Below are 27,242 nucleotides of genomic sequence, written 5' to 3'. Positions count from 1 at the left end.
CGCCCTTGCTCGGAGCCAGCCACTCGCGTCTGCCTGGCTGCATCCAGAGCCGCACTAGGAGGACGCTGAGGCATTCCAGGCTTGGCTGTGTTCTCGCTTAGTGTCAGCCCGCGGTCGGGGGTCACAAGGAGGTGAGCGATCACCCTCCCGCGGCACCGGCACCGCACCGAAGGCCCGCGTCCCGTCCCGGCCGCGCCGAGCGCCCGCCCCGCCCACGGAACTGCGTGCACGGCGCTTCCGGGGCGGTTCGGGGCACGGCGCCGGGCGGGAGGCGGCGGGCGGAGGGCAGGGCGGCGCAGGGCGGCCCCGGGCCGCTGCGGCTCCTTCCCGGGGCTGGAGCAGCTCCTTCCCGGGCCGGAGCGCCTCCCGGCGGCGGGGCTCGCGGCCCGGCCTGCTCGCCATGAACATCGACGTGGAGTTCCACATCCGCCACAACTACCCCTGGGCCCGGCTGCCCGCCAGCGTCAGGCAGGTGCGGGCTGCCGGGCTCCCGGCCCGGGGACGCGGCGGGGGGACACGGGGCACTCGGCCCTGCCTGCCCCGGGGCAAGGCGGGCGGCCCGCGGTGTGCCGCGGGGAGTGTGGGGCTCTCCGTGGGGACAGGGGGACGCACTGTGGGGAAAGGGGGCTCGGTGTCCGTGCGTGGTGTCCTGGGGAGAAGCGGGTAAGAAGACGGTGCGTGCTGTGTGTGTGAGAAGCGGGGAGTGTACGTGCGTGGCCTCAGTGAGGAGAGGGCTGGATCGGGGTGCCTTGGGGTCCCGATGGTGGGAGGGAGGTGTGGGGTCCTGGCTCAGCTTGTGCAGGTGTAAAACAGCCGAGTCGGGTGTCCCCTGTGCCACCCTGAGTGGCGGGAGCCGGAGCAGGACAGGAGCCTTCGGAGGCTCGTGTAGCCCCGTGTTTCAGCAGGAAAACACTTGTTTGCTGCAAGTGGCTCATAGAAAAGAAAACCTCATGAAATTTTGATTGCCTGGATTTAATGGGCCTCTGATAGCAACGGGGAGGTATTATGTCGAGTTGAGAGGAGGTTCACGTTCTAACGTCTTTCACTGCTTCAAAGCAGATGCTGTTAAACAATTCCTGCTCTTGCACAGGGAAGGGTGGAGAGGATGAACAGTCGCTGCAGGCCACGAGTAATGCAGTTTCTTGAGTTTGTGATTCTAGGAACAGTAAGAGGAGAATAAATGATGATTTTTCTTTACCTGTCCTGCTGAGCACCATATTGTTGGCTTTGTGGTTCAGGATAGAAAATACGCCAGTATTTATTGCATTTATTTTCTTTAATGTAACTTCTGGAATACTGATTGGCTACTTTAGTGTTAATGTAGTCCTTAATATTTTTGTCCTTTGAGCAAACACTTGGCTCCCTCTTTGCATATTTAATCAATTTCAAACCCTGTCTCTGATATCAGGTGTTGCTTTTCCAATACCTAATTCTGCAGTTTGTGTGCATCTTTCGTGTTTATCCCATATGTGCAGTAAAGTACCTTTTTGTCAAAGGATCTCTTTTAAAATAAGCTTCAGTGAGGAAACCAGAAGACGGAAGAGAAAAACCAAACAACCCAGATCACTTGTTGTAGATGCAGAGTAGAAGAGTAATATGGGGAATATGAGGGGACAGTTTTTGAAATAAGGCATCTGAAGCATGAACCAAAGTTCTCTTTTTATCTTCTTTCATGATAGTCAAGTAATGTTCTGCGCTTGTTCCTTAATCTTGTGACCTGGGATCACTTGATAGTTTTACTTCCGCAAAGCTGCAACTTGAGCTGGTTCACTTTTTTTTTTTTTGGTGTTAGAAATGTCTTAGTTGTAGCAAATAAAGCTTCACATCGTTCACCATACTTGTTTGTGGTATGCTAATTCTGAGTAATTTCTTGAGGCTGAATGACACTGAATACTTAGTATATGTTTGATGCATCATGTCTTTGATTTGAAGATCAGATGCTCCCTTTTTATCAGTGGTACTAGGAAAAAAATAATCTAAAAATGATTGCTTAAATATCCATCCTGTGTAGAGACCTATTTAAAGGTATTTTTGAACTCATAGAGAGACTATAGATACTGTCATGTTGAACTCGGGGCTCTCTGAGCAATGACAACAGCCTGCATATGTTTCCTCGTAGGACACTTTACAATGGTTTAACTGAAATGGTGGGGGGTTGTGCAAGTCAGTTAAAAGGCCTTTATGTTTTCAAGGGTCTTGGAAATTCCCAGAGGGAATATGAGAGGCAAGTCGTACTCTACAGCATCCGCAATCAGTTGCGGTACCGGAATAACTTAGGTGAGTAAAGAGGCAAAGTAACTTCTGATTCCTGCCCAGTTCTCCTGTGTGGAAGCTTGCCTTTAATGTAAAACTGCAAGAGCAAGTCCAGTTCAAAGGTCCATCCTTCCTTGAAAACAAATGCTTCTAAATTATAAAAGCATGAAAAATCCTGACTTTTGAGTCCATTTGGCAACTTTTCTAGCAAAGCACTTTTGAAGGTTACTGAGTTGCCAGGTGGAACTGAATTCCTACTGTAGTTCTTCTGCCATTTTCCAAAAAATTAAGAGATGTTAAGTGAAGGTTTGGCTAGTTAAGCCTGTCACTAGATGCGATGCAGACAGTTACCCTGACTCACAGGAGCTTTTGGCTATGACTTGTTTGCAGACTTTCGATTTAGTTTACATTGACTGAATCCATTTGTCTTCCCAAAGCAGATAATAATTTCACTAATTCACATATAATTTTCTACAGGCTGCATGAGTTCTATCTCAGTGGGCCACTTCCTGGTGACCTTTTAGATAAATCTGCTCCTTAAAGTCTTTGAGGCTACTTGTATCGTGTATAGAGATCCTTGGATGCTGAATTCCTTGCACCATTACTTTATTTTGCTTGTAACTTTCTGTGGATTGCCATTATGCTATTTTTAATCCTTTGTTGTAACACTTTTAAAAAAAGTTGAACATCACAGAACATTGTAACTTTTTCTCCTCTTGTAGTTAAGCATGTCAAGAAAGATGAACGGAAATATTATGAAGATCTGTTAAAATACAGTCGAGATCATCTCATGTTGTACCCGTATCATTTGTCTGACATCATGGTAAAAGGTCTGAGGGTAACACCATTTTCCTATTACACAGGCATAATGGAGGTGAGTGCAGAACTGTGGTGGGAGGGTGTTCTCTGTCTGGAAATGTTGGTAATGGCTCAGTAATGCATATGAGGCAGTGTCAGGTTGGGTTTTTTTTTGGTTTTGTGTAGGCCTGCCAAGAAATAAAGTTAGGAAAGTTTGTAGAGAACTGCTTTTACCTGCAGTGTTTTCCCTTCTGCCCCATTAGCCTTTCAAGAGCTGGACTTTTGTCATATGGAGCTGGGGTGAGACTCATTCTGAGACCAGACTTGCTCTTTTGATGTTTGAGATTTGTGAGTCTTCACTTAAAACTGTAAAAGAAATACCTCATTTTAACCATATTGGAAAGTTTTTGAGAAGCCTGAATGAGAACAAGGATGGTTCTGTTTTCTGTCAGCATTCTGGCAACCTTCTTCTATTTTCATTGGATATTTGAAGTGCTTTTATTTTATTTTCTATATAGTGATTGCAGACATAATGGATTAGTTGTTTGTTTATTCTATTGTTACTGTTAGCAATTCTGTGTGCTGCTTTGTTTTCTGAAGAGAGATAAAGGATTTTGTTTATTAGTCTTTCAGCTAACATTTTTCTTTGCAAAGCTTACATTAAACAGAAGTCTCACATTTTATGTATTTAACTTACTGTGTAATGATTAATCAAATAGTTGTCAAGTTTGATAAAATTAATTTCATCCCTAAAGTAAAAAGGACGGGCAGAATTTTGGACCTGCTTCTCTGAAACAATGACTTTCCTCTTGCAACTTAAAAGTTTTACTTTCTTTTTAAGGATATAATGAACAGTGAAAAAAGCTATGATTCTTTACCCAACTTCACTGCTGCTGACTGTAAGTATTACCTAGATGAATTACTGCTTTCAGTGAGTTAGAAATAAGGAGCTTCTGAAAATGGATTTGTGGGCATCTCTTTGCTTGATTATGAGCATGTGAATGAAGGTGTGAAAACATTTAAATAGTGATAATGAGGAGTGTGTGCTCTTCACACAGAGTTCTGTCTCTTCAGGCAGGACTGGAATTGGGCTGGTTTGAGTACAGACAGGCATGGTACAAAATCTTGCCTGTGTCCTTGTTTGTTGTGCATTCCTGTTTGCCTGCACTTCCTGTTGATGTACATCAGTAAACTGAGCTGCTGGTCCTTTCCCAGTGTGCTTTTTTTAGCATGTTGTTCTGCCCATGTGTTGGGCAGAAGAGTTTAGCAGGACATAGAGAGGCTGCTGACACTCCGTGAATTGGCATCGATGTGGATTGAGGGATGATGTACCAGGAAAGAGAGGCAAGAGGATCTGGTATTTTATGATAGTCTGGATGTGCCAGATGTTTTATCTGTTATACCTGGATACAGGGTGGGGAGCTTAGGGAAGGAAACACCTTGAACCTGGTGGAGGAGAACAGGGTAAGATCAATAGCCTACTGAGAAGTCTTATAGGGCAAAATGTAAACTGATGGCACAGGGAAGTTGTTAACCTGCCACTGAAGTGTTACCTGTAGTTAACACATGATTCCTTGCCTTTGGTATGCATTCAGAAAGTTCTTCTTAAGGATAGTGTGTAGTCAGGTGAGGAGTAGCCTGCAGCTTTTGAAAACAGTTGGTTTTGGTTTTAGAAGGATATTCTCAGTTAACTACTAGTTAGCCTCTGTAATGTTCACAGAAGGGAAATAGATGAGGAAGAACTTTCCTCAGCACCATTTTGCTTATTGGAAATCTAGTGTTAGTCAGGAGTTGAAGAAAGAAAAGGTTTTCCTGTTTTTGTTTGATTTCTGCTGCCCCCAAAAATTCTGTTATGCTACAGATTAGTGACTGCAGTGTAATTGATTAAACCTTCCTTACTTATGTATTTTCATAAATGGTAGTGTTGAACTATAAAGTTTGAGTTAAAGCTGAGGCAGAATATGGCTTAAACTAATGAATAGTTTTCTTCTATCTGTTCATGGTACCTAAATGGTTGAAGGCTAGAGATTATGGAATTAAATTTAAAATCAGTTTAACTCAACTATATCTTAAGCATATTCCTTAGAAGATTAAGTGGCCTTTTGTATCTGATTCTCAGAGTTCGAATCCAGTGCATGGCATGGGCTTTGTTAAGGGAAAGCAAACCTATCACTATTAATCTGAAGTTGTTGATGGGAGTATAGGAGGAAAGGAGTTGTATTGTTTATTACCTACTACCCTGTGGCTTGAGTGATAGGAGATTTTTTTTCCTTTTTCCACTTAATCTATGCACAGTGAAGGAATGGCGATGAGCTATGGAATGAATTTATAACTGTCCTTTTATTTTTGATAAGAGTAAATAAAAAGGTTATTTAAGAGGAAGGTCTGATTCTTTGGAGAATGTTTACTATATCTTCATCTTAAACCTGTCTTACGATAGATAAAACCTTACTTATTTTTCAGGTCTAAGACTTCTTGGCATAGGAAGAAACCAGTATATTGATCTAATGAACCAGTGTAGGTCTTCAAAAGTAAGTTTGTCTTTAATTTTCCCTCCCTGTCCTTTACCATTCTGTCCCTCTCCCCCATATTATTTCATAGGAAATGAAGAATGGAGTAATTTTCTGGCCCTGGTCAGTTTAATAGTGTGGATCATGGAATGTGATGTAGTGTATTGCTAATTATATTATGTTTCTTCAAGTTAATAAAGAGCTTTTTGGTTTAAAATTAAAGTATAGAAAAGGAAAATATATTAATTACTAGTTTTTAATTTTTGTTAATCTTACATTTTTGTAACTGTACTTTATGATACCAGGTAACTAATGTCTCCTGGCCACTATAAGCAGGGAACAGTGATACTGGTTCTGCTAGAATTAATCATATTTCTATGTGGGCCATTGAGATCACAGTTTATTCTGGAGCAGTGATCAATCTCGGTGTAAATTCTTGCAGTGTGTGAGTTTTTCTCTAAGACAATGCTAATGGGTGCACAGACATCCTTGGATGTGAGCAGCACACGTGGAAAGGACTGTCTCACAGTTGATAGAAGTAGAGCCTTTAGTTTGCAGCAGTTCTTTCCTTTCTTCAGGGAACTCAGAAGTGCTTTTGCAGAAGCTTCATAGTCCTTTAACTGAAAGTGAGCTTACCAAAGTAGCTGATAGTGAACCAAAAAGTAACGACTGTGCAATGAAAGAGAAGCTGTTTAGCTCTATACATAACAGTATCCTCCAGTTTTTCTTTCGTGGGTTGATATTTAGTGTACTTTTTTAGCACTGTGCTTATTAAGAATGTTGTAAAATATGTTCCTAAAATGGGTTTCTTGAAATCACTGAACTTCTTTAAAATGTGCTATATCTAGACTTGTGCTCTCTTAACCTGTTCAAATTAGGAAACATCAGAAACAGTTTAAATTTGGACTTGATCCTAATAGGGAGAATAATGTGAATTTCAATTAGCAACACCTACAATATGGATGAGCTTATGGGAAGATTTAACAATATCAGATGGAATTATTTTTTTTCCTTTCTATTTCTATGTGATCTGAGAGAGGGGAGAAACTTTTGCTAAATGACAACACTAATAGCATGTGTGTCTCCGGTCTGTAAATATATTGTACTTAAAAGTGGATGTTTACACAGATCAGTTTTTATAAGGTAAATGAATGTCTGTGCATGTGAAGTGCTCTTTATTACTATCTCAAATGGACTGTACCACTGCAGAAATTTTTCAGAAGGAAGAGTGCCCATGACCTGTTACCCGTGAAGCCCGTGGAGATCGCTATAGAGGCGTGGTGGGTCGTGCAGGCTGGTTACATCACTGAGGACGACATCAAGGTAGTGTAGTATGGATTGCTTCTCTAAATCTGGGTCAATACTGATAGTCCCTGAAAGCAAGGGCTTGCTTTCATGTCACATACACAAAGATTATGTTACAGATTTTCAACAACTCTCTTATGAGTATCTTAGAGATTAGAACTAATGCAAAATGTGATGTTTTCTTTGACATGTTCTGCCCTCCTTCCCCTTGGTACTTTCTGCACTATGTACAGTATAGAGGTTGTTTTGCATCAGCCAATCTGTGGTAACTTATGTGCATGATCATACAATTTGTAGGGAAGAAGCAACAAAGTGTGCTTTCTTAAATTTCATATTTAAGCCCTGACAGGTCAGTTTTGACTGAATCTTCAACTGTAATTAGTATCAGAATGGAAGTGGGTTTGTTGCATATTTTCTTTGTTTCTGTTCTTTGTGTCTGCTTAGTTTTTCGTTGTTTGCACATAAAAAGCTTGTGAGATGACTTACTGTTTCATCATTCTGCTTTCATTTCTCACGGGTGGTTTTTTTTACAGTCATTTGATCTGGATTTTTTTGCTCCAGAAGTTTTTTGTTTAGATTGGAACATAGTTAAAGTAGTGATGGAATCTCTTTTTAAAAACAGCTTAGGCTACTCATATTCAGACATTGCGGCAACCCAGGGTAGTTACTTTGAAGCCAAGTACTTTAATATTGTGATGGGCCTCTTTCTACAATGTTCCAGTTGTGTGGCTGAACACTCAGTTTGGAAGTTTTAAAGAGCAAATCTGTTACACTGTGGACTTCACTTGCCAAATTCTTGTGCAATTAATTTCCTTTCTTAGAGCATGCATAATTCTGTGTGGGGACAAGCTAAAAAATTTAGAGACTTTTAACAGGAACTGCAATAAATTCTTCAGTGCAAATATTTTGGTTAGGAATGTGGGTTACTCCCTGTACTCTTAAATTACTTATGACTGATTTGAGGCTTAAGTGTTTGGGAGTTTTTTGAGTTGTATTAAGTTGCACAGACTCATTTCTACGAGAAACTAATACTTTTTTTTTAACCTAGATTTGTACTACATCAGAGAAGTCTGCTATTGATAAGATAATTGATTCAGGTCCTCAACTTGCTGGTTCATTAGACTTCAATGTAGTTCACAGTAAGTTTTAATGAACATTTCCGATTTTAGATCTTGCTTAGTAAATTCTAGTAGGGTCTGGAAACTAGGAGTAAAGGTGATGTAAACATCTGAGGCATAAAGAAGAGTTGGAGGAAAATATTCAAAAGCTTGTACAGATTGCAGTCTAGATCATGTAAATGGTTTGCTGGTGAACAATTAGCAGCTCTGTTATTGCTTTGTTATTGTTTGAGTCAAAATTCTTTCATTAGAAGCTGTCAGTAAAGATTGTGGGGGAAGAGAATGTAGATGAGAACAAGAGAAACTAAAATTAAAAATGTCAGAATCCTGAGCAATTAAAGTTCACTCCTTGTTTTTCAAAGGAGAGTTTTTTAGATTTTTCTACTATTTTAATACCATAAAATTGGGCTGTTTTGTTTCACAGGAGTCTGCAGCTGTTACTGGTTTCCCATTTCAGTGTAACAATTAATAGGTATAGACAAATCATATTAGGGAGTAAAAATTCACTGACAAAATCCTCCTTGAAAAGTCTTGTCTGTAAGGGCTTGGCTTATTACAAGCACTCAAACCTGCACACTGCAGTTTTTAATGAGAAATTGAGGCAGAATTTCATTGCCTGTTACTGAGCAGAACAAAAAATTACAAAAGTCAGGCAGGTGAAATTCATACTCTTGAGGGAATCTGAAATAGTATAAGGCTTAATAAAACTTGAATTCCCGAACCACTTCATAATCTTTCTTGATAAATGGCCCAGTGTTTTTGGAGAGTGTTACTGCTCAGATTTAGTAGTTTTAGAAGGATCTAATGTATGGAAAAAGAATGTACATACAATAATGTAATGGGACTGTGAGAAGGATCATATTTTCTGGGCAAAGAGGACTGCTGAGTCCAAACTGCAATGCCACCAATACATTTCAGTTGTGTAGATAAAGATGTATCAATCATAAGAGCTGAATCTAAAAGAGAGACAGCGTAAACCATGGTTAGCATGTTGGTGACTTGTAATGTCATCCTGATCCATTAAAGCTGATTTGTTGATACACATTTTGTAAAGCTGAATGTTACTGTCGGAGCTGAACAGTGAATCAGCCTGAATCCAAGTGAGATGGTGGGTTAATGCAGGCATTTTATTTAAGATCTGATTGAGGATGGTAATTTAACTAGAGACACTGTAGTTGTACAGGAACACACTATAGCTGAGCTCTCTGTATGTGTAAAGCATCCTGACAGTTCCACTTCAGGTGTTCAGTAGCCCTTCACCTGAGGGCTCTTGGTAACTTGGCCACCATAATGATTATGGTGTAGATGCACTGATCTTGGGTAACACCAAAGACACCACAACCAATAAATTTGGCTTATTTATGCTGTGCAGTTCAGCTTTATGCCTTGCCATTAAAGTACAACTAATGTTCAAGAAGCATTTAAATGATGCCTTCAGGCACATGATGTGATTCTTGGGGAGTGCTGTGCAGGGCCAGGAGTTGGACTCCATGATCATGATGAGTCCTTTCGAAATCAGCACTTTCTATAAATCTATGATATCTGTTACAAAACTTAGACTCTAAAGATAACCATACTGTAATGTTTTTCCCTTTCTTGAGAACTTACTGGCTTCTCTGGAGAACTTAGTTGAGATGCTTAGTGCTCAAATCAGTTTCAGGCTGGGAAAGTGCAGTTTAAATGTTTACCATATTGTTGTCATCATTGTTTGCAGTGTCTGTACAGTAGTGATGGTGAAAGCTAAGTAACGTTTAGGCAGAGGTTTGCTTATGTTTTTTAAATGGAGCTGCTTTAATCTGTGGTAATTTTGCTGTGCAGTCCTGGAAGTACTTGTAGGGTTCCAAGTGTGCTGCATCAGGCTACAAGTGAGGAACTCTGGTTTAGGGTGACACCTGGTTGGTATTAGGTGTGGTTTATTGATCTGTGCATTGCAAAGAAACATTCTACTGGGGAGGATATTAGGAAAAATTACTTTAAAATCTGAATTTACTGGTGGGGAAGTCTGCTTTATATATTCAATATTTTGAAAAATGCTTTTTTTTCTTTTTTTTTTTAAATGTTGCTCTTTTATTTAAAAAGGTTTGTATAACAAAGGATTTATTTACCTTGATGTACCAATATCTGATGACAGTTGTATTGCAGGTGAGTAAATATTTCATGTTATTATACCTATGTTTTCTCAGTTTCCTTTCAATTGCCCTATAATTCTCTGTCTTTGAAGCTGCTTGTCTGTGTACATGCGTCTGCTCAAATAAAACATTTGAGCTATGAAACTCTTTACTGACTAAATGTTTTCAATCCTATTAAAACATTGTTTTTATTGTATATAGGATTTATTTCAACTTGAATTCTTAGGTTATGTTGAACACATATTTAGACAAGATGAGATTCTTTTATGGGAGTCATGGCATGAATTAATAAGTACCCTCCTGTAAATTTATTATGAAAAGGAGGAATAGCATAGAGAATTGTAGTTACCTTACCAACCATACATGGGTTTTTGACTTCTTTCCAGACAGGTGTAAGGTTTTAATAGGTAGCAGTTCTCTTCTTCATGGGTGTTGTCACCTCAATTAGTCACAGACTCTGCCTGGGGACTGTGTAGGAGCTTGAACTAGCATGGCATGTGGGCTGGCCTTTGAACAGCTTGTTTTGCTGTGATAGGTCTCAGAGGTTTCTGAATTCACTATAATCTGCAAAGGCATAAGTTGTTTGGAACTTGGTCACGCAAAAGTACCTGGCATTGCTGTATAGAGATCATTTAAAGTCCTCTAAATACAAGAGACTTACTGCTTAGGTAATTGCTCTGGAAGTCTCAGTTCTGGAGTATGTGGGTGGTGTGGATTTTTTCATGTCCTACTCCAATCACAGTTTGATTTAATCTCTGTCCACATTACAAAATCATTTTATGAGCTGGACACTGGAAATTATCTGTAGTTGATGAGCTGAAAAGTGCAAGGCTGTGATGGAAGGTAGCGTGGCGTTATTTTCTATAAGAAAACATGTTGACAAGTATTACTTTCTTAACGAGTGGGGGAATTTTAAACACCTTATATGCTATCTTCAGGTTTTTATTCTTTGTGCCTGGGAAATCCTCAAAATTGCAGGTATTTTGAACACTATAGTGTAAACTCATTTTTCTGTTTTAGTACAGTTTCAGTTCAACAAACTAAGTTAGAAAATAGTAATTTTGAAAATAATTCTTATTTCAGTGCCGCCACTTGAAGGTTTTGTGATGAACAGAGTGCAAGGTGATTATTTTGAAACACTACTGTACAAGATATTTGTTTCAATAGATGAGCATACTAATGTGGCAGAGGTAAGTAACACTTAACCTGTGTCAGGGAGATAGGAATACTTGAAAATGGCCCAAAGCACACTGCCACAAATACTTAGAGATACTGATCGATATACAGTGATTTTGTTTAGACATACTTAAGATGCAACCTGTAGCTTTTATAGTGCTTCAATCTTGAAGGATTACCTTCAGTTCAGTGAAGCAATTACATTAGCTGGAATGAATTTATACAGAGTTGACTAAAGTAGGCTTTTATATAAGTTAGAACTGGAAGAAAGTCTCTTTTGCTAATGTGAAAAAGTTCAAGTAAATTTTTCTTTGGCAGTGAAAGCACAGAGGGTGTTGGCTTAAAATAGGAATGTAGCTTTTGTGTAAGCATAGTTTGAGTATGAGAAATATGTTTTCATAAGGTCTTCTCAAAACTTGCTGAATAAGTATCTGAAAAACACCCATTAAATATATCCAGGATTTGTTTTCTTCTTTGCTTGTCTTCTGACATACACGGCTAACCTAAAATGATATATACGTGGTTAGCCTAGAAGTTACGAAGGGGTCTATAGCCTTGTATTTCTTGTGCATGCTTTCAAGTGGGACAATTACAAGGTTTCATGCTGCTTTTTTATCATCTTTGATGCAGACAAAATTGCTTCTACCAGTGCAGGCTGGGTTTAGAAGTAAGACCAGTAAAAAGATGACAAATCCACAAATAGTGATTACCCGCTTTGTTAATTTGCTGACTTGTCTTCTTGTCTTCTTTTATTTTTAAGCTGGCAAACGTGTTAGAGATTGACTTATCTTTAGTAAAGGTATGTGTGTACAATGCATTTGTTTAACTGGATACAGAAAGCTCACTGTCTTGCAACCTTGGTTTCATACAGCAGTTCCTTACTCTGTGTGTGTGTTCTGCAGAATGCTGTGTCCATGTATTGTCGGTTAGGCTTCGCTCATAAAAAAGGCCAAGTAATAAACCTGGATAATCTTCATCCATCATGGAAGAATGTTCCTTCAGTAAACAGACTGAAGTAAGTGTCTTTCCTCTTTCTTAGGCTTATTTTTCTCATTGAAGGGAAACCTTAGAACATCTGATTTTAAAGCTATTGGTTGCTTTCTTTGACTTCTGCAATAACCTCACTTGACTTTGTAATGTATATAACGACAAGAATATGTGATCCTCATGTTACTCTGAGGATGAGGAATGGTAATTCAACCTGTGAATTCAGAGTAGTCCATTTGGTCCTGTTACTTAGTGCTGGCTTTTTGACCTTTAGGTACCTAGTTGCTCACTTTTCCAGCAGATGATTTGGCATATTTTTTAGACTCCTGAGGCCAGAAATACCAGCTGTCAGTGTGCTATTATGGAGGCTGTGCCTCTTGGCACTACTGGCAGTGAATATGTGCGTAGCGTTTGCTTGTTTGCCCTTAGGACCCATTACAGTTCTGTCAGTGACACTCTGATGTAAGTGTGCATCCATATCACTTCCCAGGAAAGTGCTGTTAATACCAGTCAACAGAGTTTTCCAAGTTGAAATGCCCAGTTGCATTAATTAGGAATTGTTAGATGCTTTTAGTTCAATATCTACTGAGCCATTTAAAATTACTACTATGCCTGTTTTCTTTAATGCTTTTTCAGACTGTGAGAACAAAGTGGATTAGATTTTTTTCATTGGATTCTTCAACGATGGTGGTTTGATTTTTAAGATCTTTTCACAGTCTGATATTTTCAGCCCCCCCAATAAGCCTTTCTGCTGAAGCTAAAGCAGGACCCTGAGGGATATTAAACTTGACTGATTTAGGGCTTGGACATATTGAAAGGCATGTGTTGGGTATGCCTGTGCATGGACTACTAGCACTGGAAGGCAGAGACATTTCTGTGGTGCTACAGTGACTGATAGATGTGGATTTTAATTCACATTAATAGGAGTACTTTGGATCCTCAAAAGATGCTGCTTTCATGGGACAGTGGAGAAAACAGAAGTCCTATACAGGAAGCTGGATCATCAGCCACAGATACAGATACCAACAGTCAAGATGATCCAGGTTAGCACTAACAGTAAATTTTAATACATTAGAATCAATTATTTTTATATTTATATAGTTCTGTGGGCTATAAAGAGGTCTAGAAACAAGTGAAACACAGATTATGTAGATCCTTTTGTCATATGGACTATTCAGTGGGGGAGGTGATGTCTACTTCTTGGTTTAAGAGTCTTCACCTAAATGACTTTCTGAAGATGAGACTGATCTTTATTGTGGATATAAACTTGACACAAAGATACCAACTTGTGAATTAAGTTAATTAGTAGTTTAGTAGTAATAAGGGAATTTTGTTTTACTTGGTATGGTGATAACTAACTTTTTCCTTTTTTTAAAAATTTTCTTTGTTATTAGATTTGATTAAACTTGATGATATCATTTTTAAATAAAACAAATGTGATCATCTACTTCCTTTTTGTTTTCTATTAGCTGAAACAGCCAGTGTGAGCAGCCTGAACCTGTCCAGTGGACACACGAAGCGCATTGCCTTCCTGTTTGATTCTACTCTCACTGCCTTTTTAATGATGGGAAATCTCTCACCAGTATGTCCAAATTGTTTGATGTATTATGTCAAGAATAAGTATGTAGAGCTTTAAATTACTTTGACATCAATATAATACAGCTTTATTTAAAAAATAAATACTAAAAAAATCTTCTGTATTATTTGTTAAGTAGTAGTTTTGCTTAATAAAACTTCTACTTGCCCATTCTGTTCTCAAAGGAGACAGTTTTGTTTTGTTGTTCCAGAACTTGAAGAGTCATGCAGTCACTATGTTTGAAGTTGGGAAACTGTCAGATGAGAGTCTTGACAGCTTTTTGGTGGAGCTGGAAAAGGTAAATTGTTGCATGTTTGACAAAATGCTTTTTCAGCATATCAAGTGTTAAAGGGGCCGACTCCACCTTCTAAAGATAACTCTAGAAGAACAACTATAGAATCATGTAGAAGTTCTGTTAATTGCTGTATCATTCCATACCAGTCAGGATGACTGGACGGTTCTATCCTTTTACCTAAAGAATGAGTCATGGTTCTGTTTATAGTTATTGTCTTTGTGTACTTTTTGACCATTCCACTAGCATGGCCAGTACCTGCTTTTCATTAGTAGTTGCTGTAGATCACCTTTACGTATAAGCTGCAGGGTTATTACTCAATTACAAAGCTTTAGAATGCTAACTTGTTCATCTTTCCTTTAGTTGATCCTTATGTAAACAAACTGTCAGTTGTATGCATTTGTTTTGTTTCTTCTTTAGGTTCAAAGCACAGGAGAAGGGGAAGCTCAGCGATACTTCGATCATGCCCTTACGCTGAGAAACACAATACTGTTCTTGCGGCACAATAAAGACCTGGGGGCACAAGCTGTACAGCCTGATCAACCAAATAATGGTACTGTGAGCACTTCTGGAAATCCTTCTAAGTTGGTTTACTTATCTGCCATGGACTCAGCTTTCTGCCCTTGCTGCTCTTGTAGTAGTCAGTATCCTACTTGGTTAAAAATATTTTGAAATATTTTTCATCATCCTTTGAGCCTGTGTTACTGGGTTTGCTTGTTGAATGACAGATTTGGTTGCCCAGGCTTGCACCTAAGATGCAGAGCAACAGATTAAAGAGTAATAAGGGCAAGACAAGCTGAACTTGAGAAAGAGATCGTTTCAAATCCCTTGCTTCGGAAAGTCATATCGGAAAGTCAGCTTCAGCTGTTGTGTCAAAGAAACATTTTTCAAGCCATGAAAAGGAATGTATTCTAATGGGGATAATTTTTTAGGTTTTTCCTTTTAAAACTTAGTTAATTTTCTGTGTTTATTTCCTGTGTTCAGTTACTGAGGAACTGTTTCAGTGTCAGACAGTCCTGTATGCCTAGAATTGCTAAAGTTTTGTACAGATTTATTAAATTTCACCCAAATTGTTTAAAATGTCATTGTGGAAAATACTGTATTCATGGCTTTGCAGAGACTGGAAATCATAGTTTGTGTTTGTATGTTCCATTTTAAGTGATAATTTAAGAATCTTGTGTTTTGAACATAGGGTTCCCCTTGGATCTGTTACGATGTGAGAGTTTGCTCGGTTTGGATCCAGCTACCTGCAGCAGAGTTCTCAACAAAAATTACACTCTGCTGGTTTCCATGGCACCGCTTACCAATGAAATTCGACCTATTAGCAGCTGTACACCCCAGGTGAAAAAATTTGTCAGATGTCCCTTTTAAAGTGACAAAATTATCAGCATGTAGACTATTACTGTAATTTATCTAATAAAAAAATGTTAAGTTGATGAAAAATGTGGATATTTAGTAAATTAACTTTGTTTACCTTATTAACAGTTTTTCTATTCAAGTTTGAGTCAGTGACATATTTTGTTCTTGACTTTTGGTTCACAGAAAATACATTACTGTCATCTTTCTGTGAGGACTCTTGTGTCACTGGACTAAGTACCTAGAATATAGTTAGTGAAGAGTAATACATTTGTACTTCAGTGCTCAAAACCTGGATTTATTTTTCTTTAAAACTCTTGCTTCTTAAATCTGTATGAATGATGGTTGCAATCTACTGTTTCTAATTTCTTGAATAATCTCTCTTCAGCATATTGGGCCTGCAATACCAGAAGTCAGTTCAGTTTGGTTCAAACTGTATATATACCACATAACTGGACAAGGACCACCCTCTCTGTTGCTTTCTAAAGGAACGCGTCTTCGAAAACTCCCAGATGTTTTTCAGGTACTCTGTGTGTGGATTTATTCTCCCTTCCTTCTCCCAAGTGTTTCAAAGATATGCTGTATCATATTTAGAGAGAACAGTTAATGTCACAGGTGCAGTTCATTGTAGATGATGTTCCTTTTCTAGAAGCAAGTTTTATGTAGCATCTTGGTTTGTTTTCTTTCAAGGTTCTGAAAAGGGAATGCTACTTATGTCCCTGCCTTTGTCAGAATGTGACTCCAGTATATTTGATGCCACCCTTTTCAAGTTTAGTGTAAAATGTGGTACTGCAGTCTCAAGAATTGAGGTTTGTTAGCCCATCCACAGAGAGTGTTAGAAAGATGTAGAAGAGCTGTGTGAAAAGATGGAGATCTAGTATGTTGTGCTTTTTTTCAGCATTGTACGAGAAACGTCAATTCTGCATATAATTCTGTCTGGTTTAGAAGACAGTTAACATGTTCACTTCCAGTTTGTCCAGATCTGTGCTGGAGACTTTGGAGTAATTGGCTGTAATTTTCCCTGCAATTTAAATGACAGAATAATTAATAAAGGTTGCATTAGGTTGGAAAAAAAAGTCTTCCTAGCCCCATAGCATGACTGGTAGCAGTGTCTGGAAGCAGGAAAAAGCAGCACATTGTGTAATACTTCCTTGTAAAACCTTTCCACTCCTGCATGTTCTGGTCTGGAACTCCCTGGCTGCATATGATTTACTGTACACAGAGATTGTGACTCAAACTCTTGGCTCTCCAGTGATGAGTTGATTTCCTCAATTCCTTCCAGCCTGGAATCCACCTAACTTTTTAGCATCCATACAGTACTTTGGCAAGGAGTCCCACAAAACAGCACAGGTGATCAGCTTCTGCCTGAAAGATTTCAGATGTTGCCTTCTCCCATTCTGACCCTGAGGTGCTAATAAAAACAAATGTACCACAGTGAAGCACTGATGGGTATTCTGCATACTAGATAAATGTAGGTGAAAAGGCCATAACAACTCCTAAACTTGCCTGAACCAAAAAATCTTTGCATCTATTGACTTGAATTTAAAATGCCATGGGCATTTAGGAGTGTTTGTGTCTTGCTGCTCACAATGGCATTTGTAAAAATAGTGTTGTTCAAGTTTTTAATTGCAGAGAGGCCTCTAAAGTTTTCATCTCATTTTTTTCATCTTGTAGATACATGCTGAACTAAATATATTAGAAAGGTTTGGAAACATTCAGAGAGGGAGTGCATTCTTTGGTGTACCTACGTTAACAGTCCTCTCTAGCGCTAGGATTTGTAGATTCCCTTCCTTAAACCTTTCATGTGTCCCTTCCCTTTAGGATTTCAAAAATTTTGTGGATACCTGTATTTCTAAGATTTACTGTAATATCACACAGGATTAAGTGAATCAAGTCTTTTAGAGCAGAAGGCATTTTGTAAGGCCATTAGTGATGACCTTGGTTCAAACCCTAGTTTGCCATTAGTTCAAACCACCAGTACGTGTACGGATTGTGCACTTCTGTTAGTAAAGAAGCATTCAGTGTGGTAGCCTTGGAAAACTCCAAAATACTGCTTGAATCTCAGTGTGCTGACAGGACAGATTTTCTTGAATTTAAAGATCTCCCAGTCTGGTTGACTTTTTTGTGTTGGTTTTTTTTTTTTTTTTTCCCCCTCTGTGGGAATATGAGTGCTGTTTTGTAATGTCATTTTCTTAGGGAACTGTCAAGATATTTCTAGAAATCTTGTGGAGATGCAGTGGAAAGTCAATCTAGAAAACTGAGAAACTAGGAAATTATTTAGTGGTTTTGTCTTCCTGTTCCCCACCCAACCCTTGATAGATGTTTGGGAATTGATTTATCTTTGTTCTTTGCTGATAGTGTTAGTTTATCCAGCGTATATTTTGCTTTTACATTTATGTGGGATTATTTTCATCTCCTATTTGTTAGAAGGCTGCTGCAATTGCCACATACCTTTGCAGGATTTGTTGACAGATACTTTCTGTCCAAAATAGGGTCTTAATTGAGGTTGGCAAACTTCTGTCTTTACCAAGAATACAAATATGAGTGATCCTTGGTTACAAGCATACCACTGTAGAGCTGTAGTTACCTATGATAACTTCCTAGTTGTGATGATATGCTAATGCCTAACTCTAATATTTCACTTTATGTGCTTAGATAACTAATTTCTACTACACACATTCTTAATTTCTCTCTTCCAGGGTTATGATCGCTTACTAATAACGTCTTGGGGTCACGACCCAGGAGTAGTTCCTACTTCAAATGTGCTCACAATGTTGAATGATGCTTTAACTCATTCTGCTGTTCTAATTCAGGTACAGAGCGCTCTCTATAAATGATGAAAACCTGCATAATTTTTTGAGTTAAGCTGTTCTATGGTAGAGGATATTAAAGGTGTAAAAGAACTACACTTTTGCCAAGAGCTGAAAAATATGTTTAACTTCTGTAGGCAGTGCTGCAGTGATTCAGTGGCGGTTAAGACACCGGTTTTGAACTGAATTCACATTATATATGTCTTACTGTATTAGGGGCAAGCATAGTGAGTTTTGGTAGCTAAAGTAGGGGAGATAGTAAACTGGGATGAAAATGAAGGGTCCACAAGTTTTTTAGATAGCAGTGGCACATGGTAACTGGTATTATGAACTGTTATTTAAGAAATACAGTTTTTCAGACTGCTTGGTATTTCGCTCTTATAGTAAAGTATGAACAAAACATGCTTTTATCACAAGCAGCAGAATAGGTTGGGTTTTTGTATTTGGAAGAATTAAAATTGTTTCCTCATCAGTTTCTTTGGTTCAGCTGAATGCTCATTATTAATAATTTAAATAAACAGATGTTTAATATTGTAACAAACATAAAATTACACGTTCTCAAAGGCTGGCTTGTAAGCAGCTTGTGACTGCTGAAAAATGTTCTGTATGCAGGGGTGGGAAGTCCCTCTTGCTCCAGGAGTGCTCAGCCTTTAGAAAGTACTTTTATAGCCAGTAATTGGAGAGAGAAATGGCTCCTCTTCAGTGAAACTTCACCTCACTGTGTTTACCACATGCATTTTAAGGAGAAAGGTGGGGTACTTCAATTATTTCAGCTAAGCAAGATGTTGAATGCGTAAATATCTCCATTGGTTTGTTTCATCAACTTGGCTGGTACTCCTTAAAAGGGAGCACAATTAGGACTGAGCTAAGCTGATGAGTATTTTTTCTGTTCCTAATTTAATTTCTTGGTGTTCAGGGTCACGGCATGCATGGAATGGGAGAAACAATGCACATACCTTTCCCTTTTGATGAAGCTGAGCAACAGGGAGGTAACAGATCATCTTCAATGTAATTTCTACATTACATTACACATCTATTGCACATCACCTTGTGCCATAAGGTTGCAATAATCCTTTTAAAACAAATTTTGTTGATCTTACGAGTCATATGAGAAAATGGAAAGTTTTAAATGGTTGACAAGTCTCTTTTGAGCTTAGAGATATCACCTTCCCTTTTCTATCTTCGTATTTTCTGGCTTCTTATCTCCTAACACAGATGTAAAGAAGTAACTTCCACAAATACCTCCAAATTTGCCTTTTTGTATACTTGCTTATTAACTAGCATATTTATTAACTGCATAAATAATTCTTCCATATATTATATTGAGCATTTCTTAAGTGTAAGACAGGTGAGACCAAAACTGAACAAACTTACCTTGGTTATTAGCGCTAGAAACTTACTAGGGAGTTTTTTTCCTCAGGAAAAGCTTTGCTAGCAAAATCTATTCCTTCAAAGTCTGCCTAGCTGAACTGATTTTGAAAGGCAAGAATTAACAAGTTCTCAATACTCCTTAGTGAGCAGGACAGAAGCTTTGCATAGTTGAGGCTATAACCTCTCCAAGTTAGAGCTGTCATTAAAGTATGAATTTCCAGATACGAAATCTAAAATTATTTCTGCTGCTGCTTAGAAAAGTGTGGGACAAGTAGAAATAAAACTGCCTTCCTAATTTAGTTTTACTAGGTTCAAAATTTGTTACTATTACATTTTCTCTCTCTGATACGTCTGTTTTTTTATCTAATATCAAGTTGGAAGTAACCCTGAATTTAGAATCTCTCAAGTTCTGACAAGAGCAACTCTGTTGAAATTTCTTGTTAAGCTCTAATGCTGTATTCTAATTCTTCAGAATTTCAGATATGTGAAGCATGTATTTTGCATTGCATCTGCCATAAAAGACTCTGGCACTGTAAGAGCTGGACACCTGATTCCTAACTGAACCTTGCCATTTCTGCTGTCTGAATGTGTCTGTGTAGGAGAGAGATTGTCTTTTGTTTGTATTTTTCTTTCTCCTTGACTCTATTCCTGTGCTAAAAAATACCATGTCATGCTTGGTGTTATCCCGTATCTAACAATATGATCACTAGGATGGAGCATTACAAGCAGGGAAAATCCAAATAAAATCTTACCCTGGCCTAGAGTGGAACCACATGGTTATGGGGGACGCCTCTTGTAAAGTATGCTGGAATATGTTTTGTTTCCTCCTTAGACTTCTCTCGTGTGAACATGGGTATTCATACAGCTTTAAAAATACTGAGAAACAAAGTGGACTTGCAGCATTTTTGTGGCTATGTCACAATGTTGAATCCTTCAAGTCAACATGCTAACAGAAAGCTGAGTGATGCTTCTGATGGAAGAGGTTGGTTACCAGTAATTGTCTTTTTATTCTGTATTCTCTTAATTTGACATACAATCACTTGAGCAAATGATTAAATTCTTTTATTTGTAACTCTACAAAATACTATCCAAGATGGATAGAAGCTCATTTTGAGTGTAAATCTATGGGCAGTAGGCTTACTTCCTAATTCTTCTTTGAGACTGGCTCAGAAATACCAAGTACAGATTGATAAATGACTGAACGAGAACAGTCAATAAAGGGAGAAAAAACTCCTTTAAATATTAAAAATAAATTGTTTTATATGCCACAGCTTAATCTTTCATAATTGTTGAGGATCCCTAAATAACTCTTCAGTCCCTAAATGAGTCCAGCCCTATGTTTCTCCCTATCCCTTCTTCCAGTTTTATAGCTTTACGGTCATTGATAACTAAGGTAACTAAACTTTTCTTCATGTGCATGTTTATGTAAGAGTTGCTTTGCCTTTAGGAGAGACTGAACTGGCATCAGGATCTGATGTAAATGGGAGCACAGAATCATTTGAGATGGTAATAGAAGAGCCCTCAATGGATTCTGCGGTCAAGCAAAGCCTTGAAGGTAAAAACATGACGAATGGCTTGTACTAAACATTAGCTTGTTTTTAAGGATCTGAGTTCATTGTTTGATTATTCACTGGGACAAGTCCAATGTGAAATTCCTCCTCAGATTCCCTTAAATATTTGAGCAGTTCAGTAAATGAGCTGTGTTTAAAAAGCATGAACTGTCCAGTGGATCCAAATCCAAGATTTGTGACCCTGAGATGAGCTTACTTGCTTTCTTTTTCTTACAGTTTGGTCATCTCTTGTTTTCCTTTCAGTAGCACCCACAACTGAACTGGAATGGGTTCCCCTGGAATTATGCTTTGGCATTCCACTTTTCAGTTCTGAGTTGAATCAGAAAGTGTGCAGAAAAATTGCCACTCATGGATTATGTAGAAAAGAAAGGTGAGCTGTAATTTATTGGTTGCAGGTTTAACAGATGGTGTGTCTGGAGCTTCTGCAAAAAGAGATGCCTACAACTCAATGACTATAAATCAGAACTGAGCTATGTTTATAGAGTAGCTAATTGTAGTGTGTAAGGTAGTTGTTTTTTTGGCTCATAGATGTGTACAACTAGTGCTCAGTTGTGGTGAGATTAAGATTAGCCGCATTTTTATAGTTTCTGTAAAGCAAAACCTAATTCTTTGTTGTAAAATGTCTCTGAACAGATCAGGAAAAAAGTAAATTTGGGTGCCTTCCTACTTGTTTTCCTTTCCTAGCTTAGCACAGGCTTTTTTCCTCCTAACTGTTCTGGAGTGGGGGAGGAAAGCTTGCTGGTAATGCTTCAATGTAAAATGCATTTAGCTGTTATGGAAATTTTCTTTACTGTTGGTATCATACTTGATAAGTTTAGTCACAGCTTATGATCTAGCTATCTAATGCTTTTTACTGCAGCTTTTTTTAATGAAAGATTATTCTATCAACAATGGGATTTGGGGGTTTGTTTCTTTTGGTTTTTTTGGGGGGGTTGATAGGTTTTTTTGTGGATTGTTTTTGTGGCTTTTTTCCCCCTAAGGCATGGTTCTGGAAATCAAAAGTAAGGCTGTCTGAAAATAAGGCTTAATGCTTTTGTTATTGTAGTTGACCTGCTTTTAACAATGTGTCACTAACAAACTTCTTAAAAGTCATGTTACCAGACTGTCCTAGATAAGAATGAGTCTAATATATTACTTACTTAATGTAAAATAATATTTTTCAATTGCAGTAGTTTCATTTTATTCAGTGTAAATGGTGTGGAAAATAGCTTTTACCTGACTCGACTCAAGAGCAGATGAGTCAAGCACCTCTTCAGTGGTGACAGTATTATCAAGCTTTATGTGTGAAAGCTTTTCTCACATAATGTTTGATACTACTGGAATTATTTGTGAGCAAGTTACTATAGGTATACTTTACTAGTAAAAATTGTGTACCTTGACCATAGCTTCTTTTCTTTTGTTTTTTACAGCCTTCAAAAACTCCTGCATTCCAGTAGAAAGCTGTCTCTTCAGGTCCTTAATTTTGTTCATTCATTCCAGGTAAGGAACAATAATCCAGGTGTTAATTGTTCTGTGTTATCTATCATCTCGTTCTGCCCTCTTATTTGCCTTCCTTGGGTGTATGAAAACATACATGGTTTGTTTTATTTGCCTTTTCTGTGAATGGTAACTGTATTAAGCACTCAAGTGCTGCTTGAAGGACAAAGCAAGTACTTCCCTATCCCTTTTTTAGCCTCATTTAAAACTTGTCTCAACTCTGTGGTTGCTTCTGGTATATAATTATTTTCATTGGTTTTTTTTATGGCACTTCCTCAGCAAAGTTGTCCTTGATTCCTCCTCTTGTAACACAGCCTACTCTGCTGGTTATGTGGTGGCTGCTTGGATATGTTGGATGGATATACTGCAAACCAGGGAGATGATAAATTTATCTGCCTCTCAAGTCAATGTTTTCTTAGAAAAAAATATATTAACATGGATTTCATGCCAGTTACTTTTGTACTTGTCCTAAGATCCTCTAGACCTTAGTGTTCAGTGAGTATAAATATGTAAAACTACATGCTCTGGAACGATTTTTTAGGAGGGTAGGTAGGAAATAGGAAATTTGTGTAGTAAGCAAAGAGGAATGCCAGGTCTGCAGCCTGCTCTAAATTCTGCCTGGAAGCGAGCCATGTCCGTATGTAACATTGAATATGCTTAGCTACTCTGTCTTATGATACTTTTCTCTAAAACTCTGATTTTTGTAAGATAATGAATTTGTAGGTTACTTAACCAGGTAGTGTTATGGATGGTGTCATCCTGAAACTGTCTCTTGATGAGAATGTTGGAGATTCCCAGTAGGTTTGAAGCCCTGAAACCAACTGTCAGTCTCAAGTCATTCCTGTCCTAATGTGTTAGATATTATCTCTGAGATACACTTTTCGAGATGATGTCCATAGAAAGGAAAAACAAAAGGTGCTGCTGTGAGTTTTAAGATGAGAAAACCAAACTTCTGGGAAATAATATCCCTCAGCATATGGTCAAGTAATTGCCTCCAAATACATGTATCCATCTTAGCATAGTACAGGATAGATAGCAGCCTGATAGATGTCCTGAAGATTTTAGACCTTTCCATTCATTTTTTCTAGGTCTTCAGTTTTAAGTCTCAAGTTTCCCTGAAGGTTTCTTGGAAACCAGATCATGCATGCAAAGATGCAGCTGAGGCATTTGTATGCTTATATAATTTTGTTTATTCTGTTTTCACTTCATAATTATTTGGTATTAATTGGATTATAGTAACACACTTCAGAAACTCAAAGTATATTTGCAGGTTAGATTAACCTGTCATATTCTTTGTTTTAAAGACACGGTTTTCTTTGTTTTGCTTTTAGGAAGGTATTTCAACGCTGGATCAGCTCCATGATGCTGGTTCTTCAAGTTCACTTCTGCAGCCAATTTCTGCAGACATGGGCGTTCCTCTTCCTGCCAAGAATCTCATGTTCAAGGACGGTGTGTTATCTGAATGGAATGGATGGGCCCCTTCCTCAGTTTTCTTCAACCACACCTAGGGAACAGGTCAAATAGAGGTTCTTGTGCATTGATCACTAAATGCCTTTCTTCTATTACGGTTAATTCCTAGTGCCAACCACTAAGAAGTGTACTGCTGCTGCAGCATAACCCGTGTAAAAGTAGTGTTACGAAAATGTGTTGTGTTGCAGTATTGGGGAAGTACTTAAACTGTCTAGAACTTGTTACTCATTACTGCATATCTTGCTGCAACAGAGAGCTTTTTAGCTGTCAGCACTATTTTTATCTTGAGACAATCTTTCTTTTATAACTAAACATGCCCTTTCTAGGCTTTCTGATGATTGTTAAATTTCTATGCTGTCACCACAAAATTGCAATAGTAGTTTTCTATGTTCGTTACTCAGACATAAATTCTGTTTAGTTTTGTACTGTATTACTGAAATTTTTTCTGTATAAAGGTAAGAGATTTGGCTCTTCCTCTGAAAGCTCAGTGATACCAACTGCTTAAATAAAAGTCTCATGACGATATGGGGCATTAACGATTGTTGAATTCTGTAGTTCAGCTTAACGGTGGGGCCTTGACAAATCAGTACAATGGAAGGAGGAGGCTGAGTTAGTGCAGACCCAACATCCTGCTGATGACCTAAGGCCACTTTGAAGATGAGTGGTGCACTTCCATCTCTGTCAGTGTTTGGTGGAGGTATGGAATTGTGGAAGATCTGAGGTGGTTATGTCTGTTTGCCGAGTTCTTAATGATAATGGATTCATCATCCTCTTGGTATGAAACCAGGAGTGTCTGAGATTTGATCCCTCTGGGAGTCTTTTCCTGTAATTTGAAGCTGGTAATGATTCCTGTGGGCATAAGTTGAGTTTAAGGTAGATGACTAGTTCTGTCCTGTTGAATAATGCTTGAAAGAACAGAGCTCTTAATTTTTCACATCAGTTGTTAGCAAAGGAAGATAACAGCAGAGGATGTGAAGAAAGAAAATTCAGTGAATATGTGTTCCTTGAACTATTAGCTGTTGATCATGAAAAAAAGTAACAGTAAGCTTTTTCATCTAAAATCGTGTTCTGGCTCTATTTGTAGGGGATGACTTTATGTAGCATGACTTTACTTTGTTTATATTAGATATGAACAATTTTTTGCCAGCTTAAAAAAGTCTGTTCCATTTAGCATACAAGGAGGACGAGCAATGTAGTTTGTTGAGACTTCTCTGCTAGCTCCCTTCTTTACTAGAACTGCCTTGTTTTAAATAGTCATAACTAAAAATGAGACTTAATCATCCTGTCATTACTATCCTGCAATATACAGTGGGTCAAGGATCTGTGGCACAGATGGTGCTGAACAGCAGCAAGGAGAAAAATGGCAACATTTGGGTTTGTATCCTGCTCTGCTTTAAAAAAACATGTCAAAAGCTTGAAGAGGACAAATGTACAAATGTATGGGATAATGCAGTGACTTAATTTACAACTGTGAAGATCCCATTCTTTTTCACTGGCTTTATGTACATTCCTGAAGTGTAAGCATAGGACTTGTGCTCCAAGAAACTGGAAGTCTCTAGTACTTCAGTTTGCCCAGTGCTGCTTTCTTACATCAGTTTTGTTCTGGAATTTTACCAGCAACAGCTGAACTTGGCATTCTCATATATTACAGTTACATTACCCATGTAAAGTTGCTCATTTACACTACTGTGACTTTTTGTACTGGACATGCATACTATACATAGCAGTTTTTAAGTTGCCTTATTTACTCCAAAGTAAATTAAAGACTAATTGGATGTCATTCTGCTAGAAATGGCTGAGAAAACCTTTCCTGTGAGAACTGTTACATGGAGATGAAGCCAATACCTGGCACTGTAGAGGAATTAAGCAGTAGAGGAATTAAGCTTACATTTTCAGGGCTATAGATGTTTCTTTAAGTGCTACTGTGAGCTGCAGTAGGTGAGCTAGTTTGCTGTATTGTATTAAATTTTGCCATGCACTATCCATACTAGTATGTAGAGTCATGATAGTGCAAGTTGTATGAAAGTTTAAAAATAGATGAAAACTTACTGTTCTCACTGCATATTCTTCAGTGTTGCTAAGTAAAGGATATTATCCTTTGTTATTAGGTTGTCTAAAGTAAAGTTTCTCAATAAAAGTAGCCTGCTCCTCTGAGTTGGTTAATACCCATAAATCTTACAGTTAATGGTGAGAATTCCAGATGTGTTGCAGTTTTTTAGAACTCAAGGCACTCTAATCTACGGGCTTCAACACTAGTTTAGGAGCTTAAATATTAAAATCTGCATATCTGAAGTTTACTGAATAAATTGCAACCAAAGAAGTCTGTTGAAATTCCTGAAACTCTGCAACAGCACCACTGCTTGGGATGGTCAAGAGGCTTCAAACTATATGACTTGTTTTAAATACTGTGTAAAAACCCAACAGGTCGTGAAGATCTTCATACCAAAAGAATCTATTTTATATTGTATTGCAAATAAAGAAAAATTAAATAAATTTTTTTTCTTCAGGTAGTTTTATTGACCTTGGGGAAAATCACATGCATTACACATTGTAAAGCTGTTCCAAGTTTCTGTTTCAGCAAGATTTTTAGCTTGCAGCAGACAGCTTGGCTTTGTGCTCTGGCACAACCCAAGTAGTATTGAAGCTATGTGGATATACCTGAAGATGTTCAGAAGCCAGCTAAGAAGTGTGTTACGTTTGTTTCCAAGTTGTTTTTTTTTTTTTTTTAAATCATGATTTATTGCACTTTTTTCCTTCATTGTTCTCAAATTTTCCCTTCCTTTCTTGTTCAGTGTTTCAATTGTATTTTGGAAGTTTTAAGTACAACTGTAACTGAATACAGTTGTGGTCTTCTAGTTGTGACATTGTTAATATTATACATTGAATTGTACAAAGTCTGTGTTCAATTAAATTATTGACACATGTAACAAATGTTTACAAATAAACTGTGGTGTAGGTCAAACCATGTGCAGAATCCTTCTCATGCAGTAGTTTTATTCTTGGGCACAGCTCTAAAATGTCCCTCTGTCACCATAGTGCTCAAG

The 27,242-nt window shown here is 38.1% G+C and overlaps 1 protein-coding gene across 5 annotated transcripts; it reads left to right on the top strand.

The window, feature by feature from the left end:
* Positions 1 to 287: 287 nt before the first annotated feature.
* On the top strand, positions 288 to 27,163 carry FAM91A1 (family with sequence similarity 91 member A1). Of its 5 annotated transcripts, none has more exons than XM_066176395.1 (24): positions 288 to 472; positions 2,193 to 2,277; positions 2,976 to 3,127; positions 3,893 to 3,950; positions 5,515 to 5,582; positions 6,771 to 6,884; positions 7,915 to 8,005; positions 10,064 to 10,126; positions 11,197 to 11,303; positions 12,050 to 12,088; positions 12,192 to 12,304; positions 13,201 to 13,319; positions 13,746 to 13,858; positions 14,064 to 14,150; positions 14,565 to 14,697; positions 15,337 to 15,485; positions 15,889 to 16,023; positions 18,200 to 18,313; positions 19,227 to 19,299; positions 20,514 to 20,663; positions 21,129 to 21,236; positions 21,499 to 21,622; positions 22,662 to 22,731; positions 24,060 to 27,163. In XM_066176395.1, exons 1-24 carry the CDS (start codon positions 401 to 403, stop codon positions 24,234 to 24,236), a joined length of 2,514 nt encoding a protein of 837 aa, XP_066032492.1. In that variant the 5' UTR covers positions 288 to 400; the 3' UTR covers positions 24,237 to 27,163. The 5 variants fall into 5 exon arrangements, with proteins under 5 accessions (XP_066032492.1, XP_066032483.1, XP_066032500.1 ...); XM_066176386.1 differs by having other exon boundaries at positions 21,496 to 21,622; XM_066176403.1 differs by lacking the exon at positions 288 to 472 and adding an exon at positions 629 to 674 and having other exon boundaries at positions 21,496 to 21,622.
* The last annotated feature ends 79 nt before the right edge of the window (positions 27,164 to 27,242 follow it).

This window comes from Chamaea fasciata, unplaced genomic scaffold (assembly GCF_029207755.1).
Source record: "Chamaea fasciata isolate MVZ Bird 193981 ecotype frontalis unplaced genomic scaffold, bChaFas1.0.hap1 SCAF_1, whole genome shotgun sequence".
Classification (NCBI taxonomy): Eukaryota; Metazoa; Chordata; class Aves; order Passeriformes; family Sylviidae; genus Chamaea; species Chamaea fasciata.
Note: the sequence above shows the minus strand (reverse complement) of the source record. Positions and strands in the feature narration are given on the sequence as shown.